The sequence below is a fragment of the Sinocyclocheilus grahami genome, unplaced genomic scaffold (assembly GCF_001515645.1).
Source record: "Sinocyclocheilus grahami isolate Dianchi unplaced genomic scaffold, SAMN03320097.WGS_v1.1 scaffold382.1, whole genome shotgun sequence".
Taxonomy (NCBI): Eukaryota; Metazoa; Chordata; class Actinopteri; order Cypriniformes; family Cyprinidae; genus Sinocyclocheilus; species Sinocyclocheilus grahami.
In genome coordinates this window covers 1545368-1563733 of record NW_015505561.1, presented here as the reverse complement: position 1 = coordinate 1563733, position 18366 = coordinate 1545368, and the positions used below count along the sequence as shown (strand labels likewise).

The following is an 18366-nucleotide window of genomic DNA, read 5'->3' as shown; positions in this document are numbered from 1 at the left end:
ATAATATAAAAATAGATATAATTATAAAAATGGATATAATATATTTTAGCGAAAAATAATACGATTTTAGCAACAACAAAAAAATAACAGGGTTATAATCGAAACCCTAACAGAATAATCCCAAGCACTCAGAATTTCGCAGCTTTGCGTGCACTTATTTAATAAAGCTAGCTCTTTTCAAATCAATAATAAACATTTTCACGCCAAGCCGTACAGTGACGTAATTTCCGGTTTGAACGGCGGAGCAGCAAATCAGGGCGATTGACGCGCGAGATCATGTCGATGAGGGGAACCCGGTTTGCGAAAACATCGGACATTGCGGGGGAAAAGTAGGCACAAACATTGTATTACTTCATTACATAAACGCGTTATGTCAGGTTTGACCGACGGAACATTTTCTTCACGAAACGTCTTGACGTGATGGACGCACCTGCCAAGCGCGAGGCCAAGCTAAGCTAAGGCTAAAGTCGAGCTAATTCACAATCAAATAAATATGCAAATAAAACACGAGGCATGCATTTCGATGTCATTAGATGAGCGATATTTAATGATTTTGTCGTCAACGACATGAGCTGAAAAGAGTAACGTAACGTTATACGGGTTAAATGGTCGTAGCCCGCAGGCCGTGTTGTTTACATACTATATAAATTAATCTAGTTTCATCTGAATGAACATAGTTCCTATACTAATTTATAGTAGCGTTACAATAAACTGCTAATTTTAATCTAGCCATCACGGGCATCAGAAATGCTGACGTCCCATATACATTTATATATTTTACAGTAATAATAATTGTAGTTAATATGATTTCCATTCTGTTTTTCAAAAACAACAAAATGCTATCGAAAGAAATACTGATAAGACTCCGTTAAGATAAAGTCATGAGCTGTCAGATGTAGTATGTGGCTGTTAACTTATTAAATAAGAGGTTTATGATTAAATGCTGAAGAAGATGGATCAGTGTCTGCCTGTTTGTAATGATAAACATTTGGGTTGTCTAATTGGACCATAAACTTGCATAATATATGTGCACCACTTTCCAGCAGTTATGAATCGTGAAGTACTTGTGAATCACTGATTTCTGAATGTCAGATTTAGGAAATCGAATAAATGTTCCGTATATATATACCACAGTTTTATAAGTTTTTTTTGTGGAAATTAATACTTTTATTCAGCAAGGATGCATTACATTTATCAAAAGTGACTGTAAAGGCATTTATATTGTTACAAAAGATTGCCGTTTCAAATAAATGCTTTTCTTTTGAACTTTCTTTGCATCAGGAAGAGCAAAACATATATCAGTTTCCACAAAAATATGAAGCCGCACAACTGTTTTCAACAGTGATAATATTAAGAAACGTTTGTTGAGCAGAAACATCACATGAATAATTACATTTTAAATATATTCAAATAGAAAACAGCTATTTTAAAGTGTAATAATATTTTAGAATGTTACTGTTCTTACTGCATATTTCATGGGGGAAAATGACCTAGTTCTTCCGAGTTAACCCTATATATGCACACACACACACATTTTATATCGGTTTGATTGACAATTATTTTCTGTTTCTATAGGTAACGGTCTTCATGAAGTTTTAATTGTCACATACTCTCAGCTGTAAACACCGGACGGAGATCCAAGATGCCCATTCCTCCCCCTCCCCCTCCTCCCCCCACCCTTAGCCAGGTAAGTACTCTCTATTTGGCAGGTAACTTTAGTAGGAACTGCAAAACCTTACCTCAAAAATATTCACAGCATGCTCAATGCAAACTTCAACTGCCTCTGTGAAAACTTGACCTGAACGAAAAGAAACGCTCGGTTTTTCCACAGGCAAACACAACCCCTCCCAAGCTGAACCGAGATGAAGCGAAGGGCAGAGGGGCATTGCTCTCTGATATCTGCAAAGGGTCCAAGCTGAAGAAAGTTGGCGTTGTCAGTGACAGGAGTGCACCTATGATTGAGAGTAAGTGGAAGACACCTGAGGATAGCATGAATTTCAAAGGTCAGCAAACGTGGGACATCACTGAATTCTTTTGTGGTCTTTCAGAGCCGAAAGGAAGTGGCGGAGGCGTGTCCAGCAGTGAAGGGTCTTCTTCACCGGTCCAGCCAGTGGGAGGGCTGTTTCAGGGTGGCGTCCCAAAATTACGACCTGTAGGAGGTGTGATGATTGTTAAAATTTTTTGCTTTGGGCCTATTTAAAGGAATAGTTCATCCAAAAATTGAATCGTTTTAACACCCTCTGTTGTGCCCAGTATGCTATTGTTGGTGCTCAAATGAGAATTTGAAAAATATTCACATCAGTTTACACCAGTGATAACAGACAAGCTACACTCTTGAAAATAAAGGTTCCAAAAAGGTGTTTTTGCAGCAGTGCCATAGAAGAACTATTTTTGGTTCCCCAAGGAATCTTTCTGTGAACAGTTCTTAGAAGAACCATTTTTTTCTTAGCGAGAAACATTTAAAAAATGTAAAGATCCTTTTTCCACTATAGACTGTTTCATCGGGCACACACGCCTGGCCCAAAGTTAACTTCCAGTTTGTGTTTGTTTATCAGTCTGGCTAGTGGCGCCGACTACAAATGCAGTTAAAGTTAGGGTAAAGAGTAGACTGAAGTTGGGCTCAGGTTGTTGTGCTGTGGGATGCAATGTTTCCCATACATCCAACCGTACACCATTATTTGTGGTGGCATGCCACAATATCAAAACTGACCGCAACAAATAGATTTTCCGAAAGGCTTTGACTTCGCTGAATAAACATGAGAACTGCACGTTTCAAAATCATAATGCGGCACATGTGTTTTTATTTCACTGTATCTCTGAAGGAAACCAACTGTCTTCAGAACATTTTCAATGTCATTTTAATTTCATCTTGCATGTAATGCTTGATAAAGCAGCGTTTGTGAGCTTAGCACTGCTTTTTGTACAGCCGTTACTGGGGAAAACTCGATTTCTTTCTATTTTGTGCATGCACAGTAATGTTTATGTTGTTGCCGTTGAAGCAGTCTATAAAGAACCTTTTGTGGAATGGAAAGATACCATGGATGTTAAAGGTTCTTCATTGAACCATAGATGCCAAAAAAGAACCTTTTAAGAATGTGTAGATTTCCTTTGTTTTTTTTGTTTGTTTGTTTTCAAAAATATGTGCTTATTCAGTGATCATTGTCTTAAAATATGATTGATATTTGATTATTGTGCCAGTGTTTCTCGGATATGCAAAGGGAGTTTCCTCAAACTAAACTCTCACCTTGTAATTATGGTTGATTCTTCTACTGAACCGGTTGTGTTGCAGATGGTTCTGCGGGCAGGTCTGTGTTGCACCCTTCTGGCACTCGTTCTGCTGCACCTCGCCCACCCGGCAGCCACGATGACCCCGACAGTCCCTCTCAGCAGGCCTCTCCTCCAGAGTCTGGCCGTTTCCAGAGACCATCCCTACCTGATCTCTCACGTTCCCCCGGTGGAGGCAGCAGCCCGTCTACAGGCATGAAGCACAGCTCTTCTGCCCCACCTCCACCACCCCCCATGTCTCGGCGTGGAAATGCTCCTCCTGCCCCGCCGCAGAAAGCCACAGCGCCCTTGTACAATCGCGAAAAGCCACTTCCGCCAACTCCAGGGCAGCGAGGACCTTCTCCAGCGCCGGTGCGTGAAAACGCACCACCTCCACCAGTGAAACCTCCTCCATCACCTGCAAGCAGCCGCTCGTCTTCATCCTCTTCTTCCTCCCTGGCCCCGCCACCGCCCCCTTACCGTCAGCAGTCTGGGGTTTCCAATGGCCCCTCCAGTCCTGTGAATGAGGCAGCCCCCGAACTGCCCCAGAGACACAACTCACTCAGTAAGAAGCCTTCAGCGGGTGGACACACACCGACACGTGGACATGCGCCGCCTCCACCACCGTCACCCACCCCACAGGCCGCCAGACCCCCTCCTCCAGCACGAGAGCCCCCGGGACGAGGAGCAGGTGAGCTCTATTGTCTGTGACATTTATCTAATTTACTAAAATGAATTATTTTTGTTTTAAACAAACACTACTTCACAAAAGTTTGGATGTTTGTTTTTGAAAAAATCTGTTCTGCTCACTAAGGCTGCATTTATTTGATCAAAAACAGTGATATTGTGAAATATTATTACAACTTTAAATGAACTGTTTTCTACTTTAGTATAGTTTAACATTTAATTTATTCCTGTGATTATAAAGCTGAATTTTCAACATCATTATTCCAGTCTTCAGTGTCACATGATCTTTTAGAAATCATTCTAGAATGCTGATTTGCTGCTCTTACTATTAATGTTAAAAATGGTTTAAAAAATATTATCCGTAAAAACCTTGATCCATATATTGTTCAGGATTCTTTAATAAACAGAGTAGCATTTCAACAGAACAGCATTTCTTTTAAATATAAATCTTTTGTAGCTATAATATGTATATATATATATATATATATATATATAAGTACATATACATATAATTCAATTAAAAAAAGACATCTTACTGACCCAAAACTTTTAAACCTTAGTGTTTTTCTAGATACATTTTTTCAAGAATATTTAATTTCTGTTTAAGTAGAATTTTGAAGCTTCTCTTTTTCATACATCTGTCATTGTAACCACATCTCTCAGTTTCCTTAAAGGACACCACAAAATCACTATAGATATAGTTTAAGATTTAAGGCCCTTTATTCTGAGTCATGATCATATTTGTTTGAGGAATAGATCGAAATTTAAACCTTTATTCACATAACTTCATCATAACATAAAAAAAGTTGGATGGGGCATGTCAACCCCAGATTAAACCTCACACAAAGCTGTCATATGGAGTTGAACTATGGTGCATGAGAAATATAATTTTAAATGATTTGTCTTTTGATGTTTGTCTTTTAGTTCTTTGCTGGTTGTTTCAACATGACTTCTTTCTTTTACTAGCTCCTCCAGTTCCTGGGCAGCCATCACGAAATGGCCGGGATGCTGCTCCGCCGCCTCCACCTCCTTACCGGACTCATGGCACTACCTCGGATATCCCGAGCCGAGGCAAGCCCCCTCCTCCCCCCTCCCGCACACCAGCTGGACCCCCGCCCCCTCCCCCACCCATCCGCAATGGACACACTTCCATTTCCCGTTCCTTTGTAGGTGAGTCCTTCAAGCTCACTCTCACCCTGCACCTGCCCTCACATCCTCCGTTCATATAGAGAGGGTGATGTTTTTTCTAAATTGAAACGTTGGCGCAGCACTCATCTCATAGGGCAAGAGATGATTCAGTCATGTGAATTACAGAAACACTCTCACAATGGCTCATATAAAAACAAGTTACTAATTTAATGAGTTCACAGGCATCCGCAGTTGCAGCTGTTACTGAGCCATTGCATATTCAGTGTATGACGATGCTAACAAGATAATTGCATCAAATAATTAGACTTAATGGCTTTTTAGACAATCCAGTGGCATTATTAGGCATGTGCTCACTCTTTCTAAGATCATCGATAATGTAATTGTGGTTTGTCAAGCCATTTTGAAACTTTAATACAATCTCTGTATTGGTTTTGTTGCCAAATATTGGCATTTTATAAATTTTTACACATTTAGCAGACATTCTTATCCAGAGTGACCAACAAAACTGCTTTCTAACGCTGCATGCATTTGGTCAAAAATACAGTAAAAACTGTAATATTGTGAACTTATTTTAATTTAAACCTTGAGTGTTACATGATCCTTCAGAAATCATTCTAATATGCTGATTTGCTGCTCAAGAAACATTTATTATCAATGTTGAAAACAGTCATGCTGTTTGATATTTTTTGTGGAAGCTGTGATAGATTTAGTTCAGAATTCATTTCAAACATCATGTTTAACGTCTTTGCTATCACTTTTGATCAATTTAACGTGTCCTTGCGGAATAATAGTATTTCTTAAAAAAAAAAAAAAATCATACAGACCCCAAACTTCGCATGGTAGTATACATGATCGTTTTCTGTAAAAAAAAAAAAAAAAAAAAAGCTATACAATTAAAAAAAATTTTTTTTTTATTTGTCTCTTCCAACAGATGATTTTGAGTCCAAGTATTCTTTTCATCCTCTGGATGACTTCCCTCCTCCAGAAGAGTATAGACACTTCACGAAGATATACCCAAGCAAAGCTAACAGAGGTAAGTCCCAAGAAATGAACTGTTCAATCTAGCAGTTTTGTTCAGAAACACAAGCTTCAACAAATACATGTGATGCATCTCACAAAGCCTCCGTTGATCACTTGTATGCTTTCATGAGCTTGTGTAAAGACAGAGCTGCTGCATGCTTTTCATCTTCAGTAGCTTTTAGGGGTGTCGAAATTAATCGATGCATCGCGATACGGACGTGGACAATTCTGCATCGAGGCAGTAATAGACCATAATCGATTATAGCCTGTTGACGTCATTCGCATACGTGCTTGTCACGCGAGTATTAAAAATGCACTCTATTTTTGGCTTTTTCCCCGCATATGGCACGTGTGCGCGGTAGAGACAATCGCGGCGGCTTCTTTGCACAGAATATGCGCTGTGAGACACGTGCGTATTGCTTGTGCTTCCACTCGCTGTTATTTTAGTCTTTTACTTTAGATATGCTTTAATTTCTGACGTTTGGAATGCAGTACGTATTAGATGCCCGAAACTCACGTACTGACTTTCGCGTGCGCTTTGTATTTGTTTGTCCTGAAGCTTGCGGCTTAAATGCACTTGCATCTCCGAATACTTTTGATTCGAAATGAATGTGTTAACAGTCAGTTATGTATTCAGAACAGTACAAAACATCATATGTGGAAACGGATCTGTGCATTAGTGTGAATGCAGCCTATTAAAGCTATGAAGTCTATGAACTCATCAGTAATAATCAAACCGCAATAATGCTGAAAAACCCATAACTATGTTTGTCTGTAAACTTTCGTATGCTTAAAGCACTCTTATACTGAAAGTGTTTTTTGTTTATCCCTTGTAATTGTCTTTTCCCCCCTTTATTACTTTATATTTGCTTGTATGCTTTAAAGCTATATTTACTTTAATGCTTAACAATAATTAATTAATAAGTAGCCTGCTTATATAATTGTATAAAAATGCACAAAATAAATTTGATATAGTCGTGATGCATCGTGATATCGAATTGAATTGAATCGTTGACATGATAATAGTAATCGAATTGAATCGTGAAACCAGTGCCCTAATATTTTCTAGCTATTAGATTCATACCCCTAATAGCTTTATCACACGACTCTGCAGAATGCTTTTGTCTGATGGCTAAGATTTGCTACTGGTACGATATCAACAGTGATTTTTTTGAGAGCTTGGACTCATACGTGTCTCTGTTTGTTTGGCAGTAATGAGAGGAGCCCCTCCTTTGCCGCCTGTTGGGAGGTAAACACTGTGACCAGTCACTCGGGCTGCATCGGCGACGAGGGTTCTTCACACAGACCCATACGCTCATAAACAGACAATCTCACATGCACATCTAAAGACACGAAGCCTGCACCTTATTAACAGCCATTCCCCCATCGGATATCATTCCTCTGCATTCAAGCAAGCTCCATCGTATCACTTTTGTGCGGTGCCGAAAGTCGTCTTCGCTCAGAAAAGAGTGAGATGAAGGAAAGTATTGCATTCCATCTTTATTTTATTATGTACCTAGGTAGCATTGCACATTTGGTTGGATGTGCACTGAGAGCTAGAAGTGGCCATCAGAACCTGTATGTAGGTAAAGCGTAGCACTTGAGACGGTAAGCGAAAAGCATGTCCCTGGAAAATGTCTTAACTACTGCGTCAGGCAACATGTTCAATGTTTTGTTGTTGGTTTTTCCTCTCATTCGCTATCCCATGTTATGCACTGTGAATAATCACTCGGAGCAGAAAGCGTCTGAGTGTGAGCTGAACTGTAAAAACTTTTAGCTTTAGATGTTTTTGTCTTTTGTCCTGGTCGTGACCCTTTTAGGGAACAGCCATTGTCTTTAAGTTCTCTCAGGGGGTTTGTTGGACTTCATTACCCTCCGGTAAGTTTGTGAACGAAAGGTCCAAAAGTGCCAACAGATGCTCTGCTATTAATAAATCAGCATGGCTCCTTCAGTCGTAACACATCCTCCTTTGGGAAACCGGTAGGTCAATTGCCTTTTATTGTTTGTTCTAAAGATGGACCATGGGATTTTTTTTTCAAGTTTGGAGTTGTCGTCCTGCAATAATCCTCGCACCGCATTGTGAATGCTGGCTTTTCTGTCATTTTCCCATTACAGGACGGCACGGCTATGCTGCTTGCATTATGTTTGTGATCTGGTTGAAAGCAGACCTTGTCCTTATGCTGCCTACGGACTGCTTTTATAGGGCAGCGTTGTGTCAAAGACAGCCTTTGATGGTGCATTTTAATAGTGTATGAACTTAATCTAAGATTTTCATCACTTAGCTAAAATCAAGTTCAGTGCATGCTGCTTTTTTGGGACAGACCTCCAATATAAACGCTGGCTAAATTTGCATGTAAAGCTGCAAAATTGCTTTCTGTATTGGTTCATTTTCTTCTGTTTTTAAACAATGCGTCTGCTCTTTGGATGACAGGACCGTAACCAAGGGTTCTGGAACGGTTGTCTTATACTATATAGTATTGCTGCAGAAATGTGGTAACTAGTCATTTCATTACCAGTCATGTTCAGTGATGTTTGCAGCCAGCCTAGCCATGCAGGCTGGCACTGATAACAGTTCATCCACAGCTTGTTCAGTGTCATATTGTTAGATCTTCCTGTTTGTACGTTTGTTTATTCTCCAGAGAATAGACTGCATTTCAGATCTGCAGAAGAGCTAACTTTTTCATAAATGGAGTGTAGATTAGATGGACAGTTGTGAACGTTTTTTCGTTGTTCTGCCTTACATTTTCTGATTAACGTGTCGGTACGGGATTTGTAAAAAAAAAAAAAAGGGAACATATTTACAAGTACATAGATATGGTAGTGATAGTTATTAATCTATTTTTAGTTTGTAATATAGTACATAATTTCAGGCAAACATAGGATTCAAATGAAGTCTCTGACTAATCATTACTTGATGGAATGTCCTCACATGTGAATATGGCTGAGGATGTTTTCTTAGACTAATACTTGTCTTTAATTGCCTACTGTCTGCCAGCAGGTGTCAGTGAACATGTCTTTAGAGGAGCATAACTTCCTCACATTGAGAGAGAGGACTGTCATTGTCACCATTCCATGCTTAACTAAAGCCTGTCCACACCTGTTGAAATAAAGCTGAGGAAAAAACATGGCCTAAGAATGTCCGTGTCATTTGTCAGGAGCAGACTTTGATGTCATAGAAGTTTTGCCAGTCTTACTGAATAAAAAAAAACAAATAAGTTGTTAAATATGTAAATGATCCAGGTAATCTTAACCCTGGTTGCGCCTCCAACAGATTCATCATCTGCTGTCAACCATATGTTTGGGTGAGAGAAATGTAAAGTTTGGTAAATTATTGAACATTCCTGCTGGAAAAAAAAGTTATGGTTTTAATGGTTATAATGGGAATTGTATTGGTTTTAATGGAAACTGTAATGGCCCCTGTTGGTTGTCGCCTTCTATTGGTGGCATGTTAAAGGGGTCATATGATGCTTTTTTTAAAGATCATTATTTGATGTAACAGAATGTTGACATGCTTTAATGTTCAAAAAACATTTTTCAAATACTGTACATTATTGTAGGTCCTCTATGCTCCGCCTCTCTCAAACGCTTCGTTTTCTACAAAGTCCCTCCTTCCGACAAGCGCAGTCTGCTCTGATTGGCCAGCTGACCAACCGCAGTTGGCCGAACACCGCAAACACTCGTCGGAAATGTAACGCCCCTTACCATAATCGCGAGCTTCATCTTTCAAAATAAATGTAAAGACAGTAAATAATGTCATTAGTTTTACCATCAATTCAAGCCCAAAGGGGAAACAGTCGCGTGACAGACACAGTGATGAAGCTGGTATGTGTTTGCAGTACACAAGCCACGGTTAAGACAGCTGACTCCACTGTGATGTGACCCCCTCCCTCTCGCTCGCGCATAGCAAATACTTAAACTAATAACTAAACAGTAGCTGATTCAGAAGCACCAGTTTGTCATAGCAAAGTCAGAATTACCTCCTCTCCTAGGTTCACGAAACGGTCGTCCATAAAATGCATTGCTGTTCTGTTGTAAGGAATCTTAAAGATTCCTAAATGCATCTACTTTCGGAAGGCCAAATAAAGTGCTTTTGCTTTCGCCTAGAAACACACAGCGTCTCCCTGACATGCTGCTTCAACACTAACTGCAGTTACTGAAACCACGCCTTCTTTCTTTGCGTGCACATTTGGGCGGCATTATGCAAATATTCCCACATAGTGAGGTAGATATGTGGGGGCGTGTTTGAACGAGCCGTTTTAGGGGGGCGTGGCAGAGTCTTAACTTTGATAAAGAATATCTCTTTGGATTTGAGACTTTAGTCTTTGCAACTTCAGGGATCTTATCTATGCACAATCAGCTTGTAACACTACAAAGAGAAAGGAAAACTTGAAATCGCATCATATGACCCCTTTAAAACTACTGAGTCCTAATGGAATATGGCCCAAAACATACTACTGGTAATAATTTTAATAGTTAACCGTTTGTAATGGTATTTATTTATAGCAGGAACTTGTTGGTTCAGTACATGTTGTTTCAGTGAATAGTGGAGAAAAAACCTACAACAATTAAGTGACCGCCTTATTTTCCGTGAATGCGCTAAATAACTAAGAATAACAGTGCAGTAAAGGTAAAACTACTTGCGATACAAATCAGTGTTTATGATTGATAATACATTAAAATGATTTGATATCAAATACTAGTTTGCAGTATTAAGCGGCATAATGAAATGATTTGTATAGCTAAAATAACTGAAGTGGACGACACTTGACATAGTTACAGTTGGCTGCTCCCGCCATTTGTAACAAATAAGGTAGGCTAGGCCAGTGTTTCTCAACACCTAGTGGTCCTTGACATAAGGCCAGGGGGTCCGTATGAAGTTTTGTATACATTTTGTAAATTTTGACATGACATGTTCCCATGAAAGAAAAATCCAATATAGCTGACGATATGGCCAAATACTGGACAAGTTACCTAACTTGAATTATACATTAGACTGCATTTGGTCCTCACAAAGACACAAAGGATACATAGATGAGCCAGTTCTGGGGGTCCTTGAGGATGGTTCTGAATTGGACTGGGGTCCGGTACGCCAAAAGGTTGAGATTCACTGGGCTAGGCTATGTCAGAGCCTTTTAGACACACCTTAGAGCATGGTTGCACACGTACACACAGCGCAAACGCTTACAGGGAGAAGCTCTGATTAGATTTGTTACAAAGGAAATATTCCAAAAATGCGGTGTTAACAATGGGTGGTGCGCGCTTAATTGGTTCAAGAGAGCAAAAGAATAGAACAAAAAGCACAAACTGTGCAATAATTCAGTAACTGACAAGAGGTTATAATTATATGAAGTTATGCCTTAGGTTTTTCATAAGAGGTTTGTGAAACCAACCGTGCTTTTTTTAAACTTTATATTTTAATGTGTAAAATAAAAGCGTTGAGTAAGAACAACTGGTACATTAGGCTACTCTTCTATAGGGCTGGAATCGATTCCAAAAAGAATCAATCCCGAGGCATTGGGCATCGAGTCGATTCCAAAGGTTGGAATCGATTCCATCAAGGGGAATCGACTCCTCATTCAGAGCCTTTTTCAGTTCAATTCCAGAACCAGGAATTGGAATCGAACAGCCCTACTCTTCTACATTCGTCTAGGCCTACATTACTTGGCTTATTTACAAGACTAATTTTTACCTCACCTATACCATGCAATTTGTTGGCTCTACTACAGATTGCTTGTGATGTTCCTCATTTGTATGTCACTGAATAAATAAAAGCGTCTGCTGAATGCATGAATGTAATTTAGACTGGGGAGCACATCGTCTTTACTAAAGATGCAAGTGTTTTATTCGGACGTTTAAAAAAAAAAGAACATCCGTCATGACCGTATCAGTAGGCACTGATCAACACATGTTAATATCCAAACATCTTATGCAAAATATGTAAAGCGTCATCATCAGCGCCTCACCCGACAAGTGCGTCAAACATGAACTGTAAAAGGATTCTCAGGACACACCTGAGTCCAATACATTTTGATGCTCTCGACTTGTCCAATAGAGGTAAGTCAACGTATTTTTTTCTGTTGAAATGGAAAATGCATATAGGAAAAAGTTTCATAAACGTATACATGTGACCGGAGTTGTGTTTTTATTGAAAGAGAAACGAAAGGCCAGCTGAATTTCGTGTTATTTGGACATCATTGGGAGGGGGGAGACTAAATGAATATAATTTTCAAACTATTCATGTAAATTGGCGCGAAATACCCTTGCTGTCATTTTAAATTTAGGTTTATAACATTTTGAATTTTGAAAAATTTGAATGTCAAAAACAGAAACGTTGTAATTCAACTACGTGACATCTGTTTAATAATATATTTGCTTCCATTGTCCTCATTTGTAAGTCGCTTTGGATAAAAGCGTCTGCTAAATGACTAAATGTAAAATGTAATACAGCTTTCATCCAGTGCATTCAAATGTAGGCTAAATGTACCTTACTGATGAAGAGTTTGCTTTCAGTGGACTGCCTGACTTAAAGGGATAGTTCACCCAAAAATGTTATCATCGTTTACACACCCACAAGTTGTTACAAACCTGTAATAATTTCTTTCTTCTGTTAAACATAAAAGATGATGCTTTGAAGAATGTGGCTAACCAAACAGTTTCTGGTCCCCATTGACTCTGATAGTATTTTTTCTCTACTGTGGAAGTTACTGAGGACCAGAAACGGTTTAGTTACCCACATTCTTCTTTTGTGTTCAGCAGAAGAACGAACTTAATGCAGGTTTAGAACTAACATTTTGAATTTTGAAAAATTTGAATGTCAAAAACAGAAACGTTGTAATTCAACTACGTGACATCTGTTTAATAATATATTTGCTTCCATTGTCCTCATTTGTAAGTCGCTTTGGATAAAAGCGTCTGCTAAATGACTAAATGTAAAATGTAATACAGCTTTCATCCAGTGCATTCAAATGTAGGCTAAATGTACCTTACTGATGAAGAGTTTGCTTTCAGTGGACTGCCTGACTTAAAGGGATAGTTCACCCAAAAATGTTATCATCGTTTACACACCCACAAGTTGTTACAAACCTGTAATAATTTCTTTCTTCTGTTAAACATAAAAGATGATGCTTTGAAGAATGTGGCTAACCAAACAGTTTCTGGTCCCCATTGACTCTGATAGTATTTTTTCTCTACTGTGGAAGTTACTGATAAGTCGAAACGGTTTAGTTACCCACATTCTTCAAAGTATCTTCTTTTGTGTTCAGCAGAAGAACGAACTTAATGCAGGTTTAGAACAACCTGGGTAAATTATGACAGAATTTTCCATATTTGTGGTGAACCATACCTTTAAAGTGGCAGACACATCCATGCTTCTAGGCCTGTTGTTTTATTAAAATTTGGATAGTCTGTTAATAATATGTCATACATAATCAGAGCTTAGTAGACATTATTAGACAGATTAATAGATTATAGGCATATTTTATGTGAAACCCTATTTATTAATTTATCATTTATATTAATCATAAATATATACATAATAATCATTTGGCATTTTAAAAAGTTTTAAAAAATGCTAAATTATTTAGATAAAAATGATTCTCAGGACACACCTGAGTCCAATACATTTTGATGCTCTCGACTTGTCCAATAGAGGTAAGTCAACGTATTTTTTTCTGTTGAAATGGAAAATGCATATAGGAAAAAGTTTCATAAACGTATACATGTGACCGGAGTTGTGTTTTTATTGAAAGAGAAACGAAAGGCCAGCTGAATTTCGTGTTATTTGGACATCATTGGGAGGGGGGAGACTAAATGAATATAATTTTCAAACTATTCATGTAAATTGGCGCGAAATACCCTTGCTGTCATTTTAAATTTAGGTTTATAACATTTTGAATTTTGAAAAATTTGAATGTCAAAAACAGAAACGTTGTAATTCAACTACGTGACATCTGTTTAATAATATATTTGCTTCCATTGTCCTCATTTGTAAGTCGCTTTGGATAAAAGCGTCTGCTAAATGACTAAATGTAAAATGTAATACAGCTTTCATCCAGTGCATTCAAATGTAGGCTAAATGTACCTTACTGATGAAGAGTTTGCTTTCAGTGGACTGCCTGACTTAAAGGGATAGTTCACCCAAAAATGTTATCATCGTTTACACACCCACAAGTTGTTACAAACCTGTAATAATTTCTTTCTTCTGTTAAACATAAAAGATGATGCTTTGAAGAATGTGGCTAACCAAACAGTTTCTGGTCCCCATTGACTCTGATAGTATTTTTTCTCTACTGTGGAAGTTACTGAGGACCAGAAACGGTTTAGTTACCCACATTCTTCAAAGTATCTTCTTTTGTGTTCAGCAGAAGAACGAACTTAATGCAGGTTTAGAACAACCTGGGTAAATTATGACAGAATTTTCCATATTTGTGGTGAACCATACCTTTAAAGTGGCAGACACATCCATGCTTCTAGGCCTGTTGTTTTATTAAAATTTGGATAGTCTGTTAATAATATGTCATACATAATCAGAGCTTAGTAGACATTATTAGACAGATTAATAGATTATAGGCATATTTTATGTGAAACCCTATTTATTAATTTATCATTTATATTAATCATAAATATATACATAATCATTTGGCATTTTAAAAAGTTTAAAAAAAAAAGCTAAATTATTTAGATAAAAATGGGGCAAATGAATAAAAAATAATAAAAATTCATCCCACCCAGAACAGCTGCAGAACTGTCAAAAAAACCTAATAATAATTAATAATTATAAATAATCAAATTTAAAATAATATTAATGTGTTCTGCTGCACGTTTACATAGCCTCCTTGAACATGTTTTCTCATGGTTTACTGTTGAGCTATGCGGTTCTCACTGATTATTTGTGTCCTTGGTGGGGTTTTTTGTGAATGGGTGTCCCTTATTTTGCCTCGCTGAAGGCGTGTATCACCAGCCTTAGCAAAACTGAAAGAACCGCATCGCGAGAGTAGATGCAAGAAAGAAAAGAGACAAGGAGAAACCATTTGAAACCATAATGCCTGTTTCCTCTTAGAACCTTAATTAAATTAAAAGATGCAGACGTCTCATATATAATGCTGTAAATTTACAATTACGATATAAAACATAAGCTATGGAAAATGAGATTCAGGCATATGAGGAACAGTAAAAACAGCCCTTCATTTAATATAACAAAATGCATAGGAAGATCTTGCAAATATTTTGTCTGTAAGCTATACAAACATTTATATGTCATTAGACTTACATTTAAGGTGACATTTTTACAGTATAATTATATATTTAAGCACTGGGTAATGAGTACTCATAGGCTTAGGGTTTGGTTTAGGATTAGTTGTAGTAATAACATTTAACAAGGACTCTGTAAAATAAAATGTTATTGAATATTTTCCCATACAACTCTAGATGATCATTTCTATATTTTAAAGCCCATTTTATAATATGACCCTGGACCACAAAACCAAGTAGCACGGGTATATTAGTAGCAATAGCCAACAATACGTTGTATGGGTCAAAATTATTGAGTTTTCTTTTATCCCAAGATGTTCCATGAAGATATTTTGTAAATTTCCTACCGTAAATGTATCAAAACTTAATTTTTGATTAGTAATATGCATTGCTAAGAACTTCATTTGGACAACTTTAAAGGCGATTTTCTAAACATTTAGATTTTTTTGCACCCTCAGATTCCAGATTTTTTAAATAGTTGTATCTTGGCCAAATATTGTCCTATCCTAACAAACCAATAGAAAGCTTATGTATAAGTCTCAATTTCAAAAAATTTAACCTTATGACTGGTTTTGTCATCCAGGGTCACATATTTTAAGCCGAATATTGATCCATTTGACATCTTTTTCCCTACATTAGTGATGGACAAAATGCCCACAACTATTTCAACAACCACTCAGAACATTACAATCGCCATGTTTCTGATGGCATGTTTTACAATCTACATGTGCTACAACTCAACCAAAAACTTGTTCAGCAAATCCACTGCTGCTCACGTCCAGATAAATAACATCAGCGCAGAAACTTGCCTCAGTGTTCTTAAGATGCAGAACTACAAGTGCACTGCGAACATCAAACATCTGACAGGAACATCTAAAGAGAAAGGAGAACCAGACACCATTCTGTTGATCTGGATGTGGCCTTTTGGCAACAGTTTTGGATTTGGACCCTGCAGTTCGGCTTTCGATATCCATGGCTGTCGTTTAACGGATGACAGAGGTCTGTTTAACCAAGCACATGGGGTAATGTTTCATCATAGAGATATTCGTAGGGATTTATCTAACATGCCACAACTCCCACGACCAGCTTTCCAGAAGTGGGTATGGTGGAATATGGAGTCTCCAAGTAATTCATATCCACTTCCCTTGCTAAAGGATCTATTTAATCTGACTTCAAGCTACCGCGGGGATTCGGATAGTCCAGTACCTTACGGTAGGATCACAGACACCACAGAGGAAGAGAAAAAATATACTATCCCAGAGAAGGACAAATTAGTTTGTTGGGTAGTGAGTAAGTTTAAGACAGGCTTTAAGCGTTCACAATACTATACTGAGTTAGTGAAATTCATTAATGTGTCAGCTTATGGCAGGCACTTCAACAACCCAATTAATGGTAAAGATTATTCCAGTTTAGTGTCCAGTTGCAAATTCTACCTGTCTTTTGAGAATTCCATTCATAGAGACTATGTGACCGAGAAGTTGTTCAATGCTCTAGCGCTTGGTGCCGTTCCTGTTGTTCTTGGCCCGTCCAGAGAAAACTATGAGCTGTTCATCCCAAGTAAAGCCTTCATCCATGTGGATGACTTTCCATCCCCAAAAGAACTGGCCGATCATCTGAAACTCCTGGACCAAAACGAGGACCTGTATAAGCAGTACTTCACCTGGAGAGAACATTTTGTTTCAACGAAAACATTATTTGGTCTTGAACATGCCTGTCGGATTTGTGATCATATTAGAAGGAATAAGCACTACAAAGTGGTCAAAGATCTCAACAGCTGGTTCTGGGGTTGAGGGCACTTTAAGAGACGCTGAGTGAACGGTGTGGCAAGTCATGAATAATAAGACTTTTCACCTCCTTTAGTTTTAAAATGGGCATTAACCAACAACCCCAGCCAGGGTATAGCTGTGGGCCACCTCAATGTGTTTTTATTTAATTTTTTAAATGAACTGTTTTATTGTATAGTGTCATTATGTCGTCAACAGAGCAAATTCATCATAATAACTTGTAATGTCATAACCTATCAGTAATTACAGTTATTGTAATAATGAAATATTGTAATAATAAAAATAATATAAATATTGTAATAATTACTAAGTTTACGTCTATGGCGATTCACGCAGATAAGCGGCGATGACCCAACCAGGCTACAATAGTCCAAATATAAGTACTTATTATAAGTGTACCGTAGTGAATCGGAATAAGACAAAAACGCGGTTTGGAAGATTAATTCATGATGTACTCGCTCATTACATACACGTTGAACACAGAAAAAGTTACATAGTGCTGCTTTAACAAATAATTGTTCAAAATACTTCAAATTGACATCAAAAAACAGTTCAAATATGCAAATCAAGCTGATGTCAAAAACTTGACACGATGTTGATTTGATGTAAACTGAACGTCAAACATATTGACCTATAGCTATATTATATTATAGCTGTATTTATATATTATATTATAAACAAACACACTTTTCAGTCAAAACATTCAAGAATTTGTTGTTTCAAAAAAAAAAAGAGAGAAAGAAAGAATTTAGACACTTCTACACTCAGGAATTATGTTGAGCACTTGAATTGTCGTCGTTTTGGACATTATTATTTTGCTGATTGTTAAGTGTGCTGACAGCTTTGTTAGGGAGTTGAGATGAAAGACAAAACCTAGCATAACTTTACTTTTTAACCATATAAATGCCACAGGAAAGGCTGTAGGTTAATTATACAAGTGGAGAGCACCATCTTCTGGTCTGTTTCATGCGTCTGGAGATACCTGCAGAGTTTAGTTCCAACACACCTGGCTGTCATTATCAAGTAAACCCAAATACTTGGATTACTTGATTCAGATGCAACTAAATAGTGTTGAAACTGAACTTTGCAGGAAAGTGGCTCGACACAGAGACACGATAAAGCCTCTATTCCATCTTTGTGTTCCAGAGGTCTCAACCGGTTACGTTATTAGGACAGTGTTTGAGTCTGTGCTGAACTGCACAACTGAAGCATT

At 37.8% G+C, this 18366-nt stretch overlaps 2 protein-coding genes across 3 annotated transcripts; both read left to right on the top strand.

The window, feature by feature from the left end:
• Nucleotides 1-209: 209 nt before the first annotated feature.
• On the top strand, nucleotides 210-9248 carry wipf2b (WAS/WASL interacting protein family, member 2b). 2 transcript variants are annotated; one of them, XM_016231027.1, is made up of 8 exons: nucleotides 210-329; nucleotides 1576-1687; nucleotides 1832-1964; nucleotides 2049-2159; nucleotides 3290-3955; nucleotides 4918-5117; nucleotides 6032-6133; nucleotides 7333-9248. In XM_016231027.1, the coding sequence occupies exons 2-8, from the start codon at nucleotides 1643-1645 to the stop codon at nucleotides 7333-7335; spliced, it is 1260 nt and encodes a 419-aa protein (XP_016086513.1). In that variant the 5' UTR covers nucleotides 210-329; nucleotides 1576-1642; the 3' UTR covers nucleotides 7336-9248. The 2 variants fall into 2 exon arrangements, with proteins under 2 accessions (XP_016086513.1, XP_016086512.1); XM_016231026.1 differs by having other exon boundaries at nucleotides 4918-5121.
• Nucleotides 9249-15916: 6668 nt separating this feature from the next.
• LOC107549854 (alpha-(1,3)-fucosyltransferase 9-like) lies at nucleotides 15917-17191 on the top strand. The gene has a single exon (XM_016231033.1). It carries the CDS (start codon nucleotides 16011-16013, stop codon nucleotides 17157-17159), a length of 1149 nt encoding a protein of 382 aa, XP_016086519.1. The 5' UTR covers nucleotides 15917-16010; the 3' UTR covers nucleotides 17160-17191.
• Nucleotides 17192-18366: the final 1175 nt, after the last annotated feature.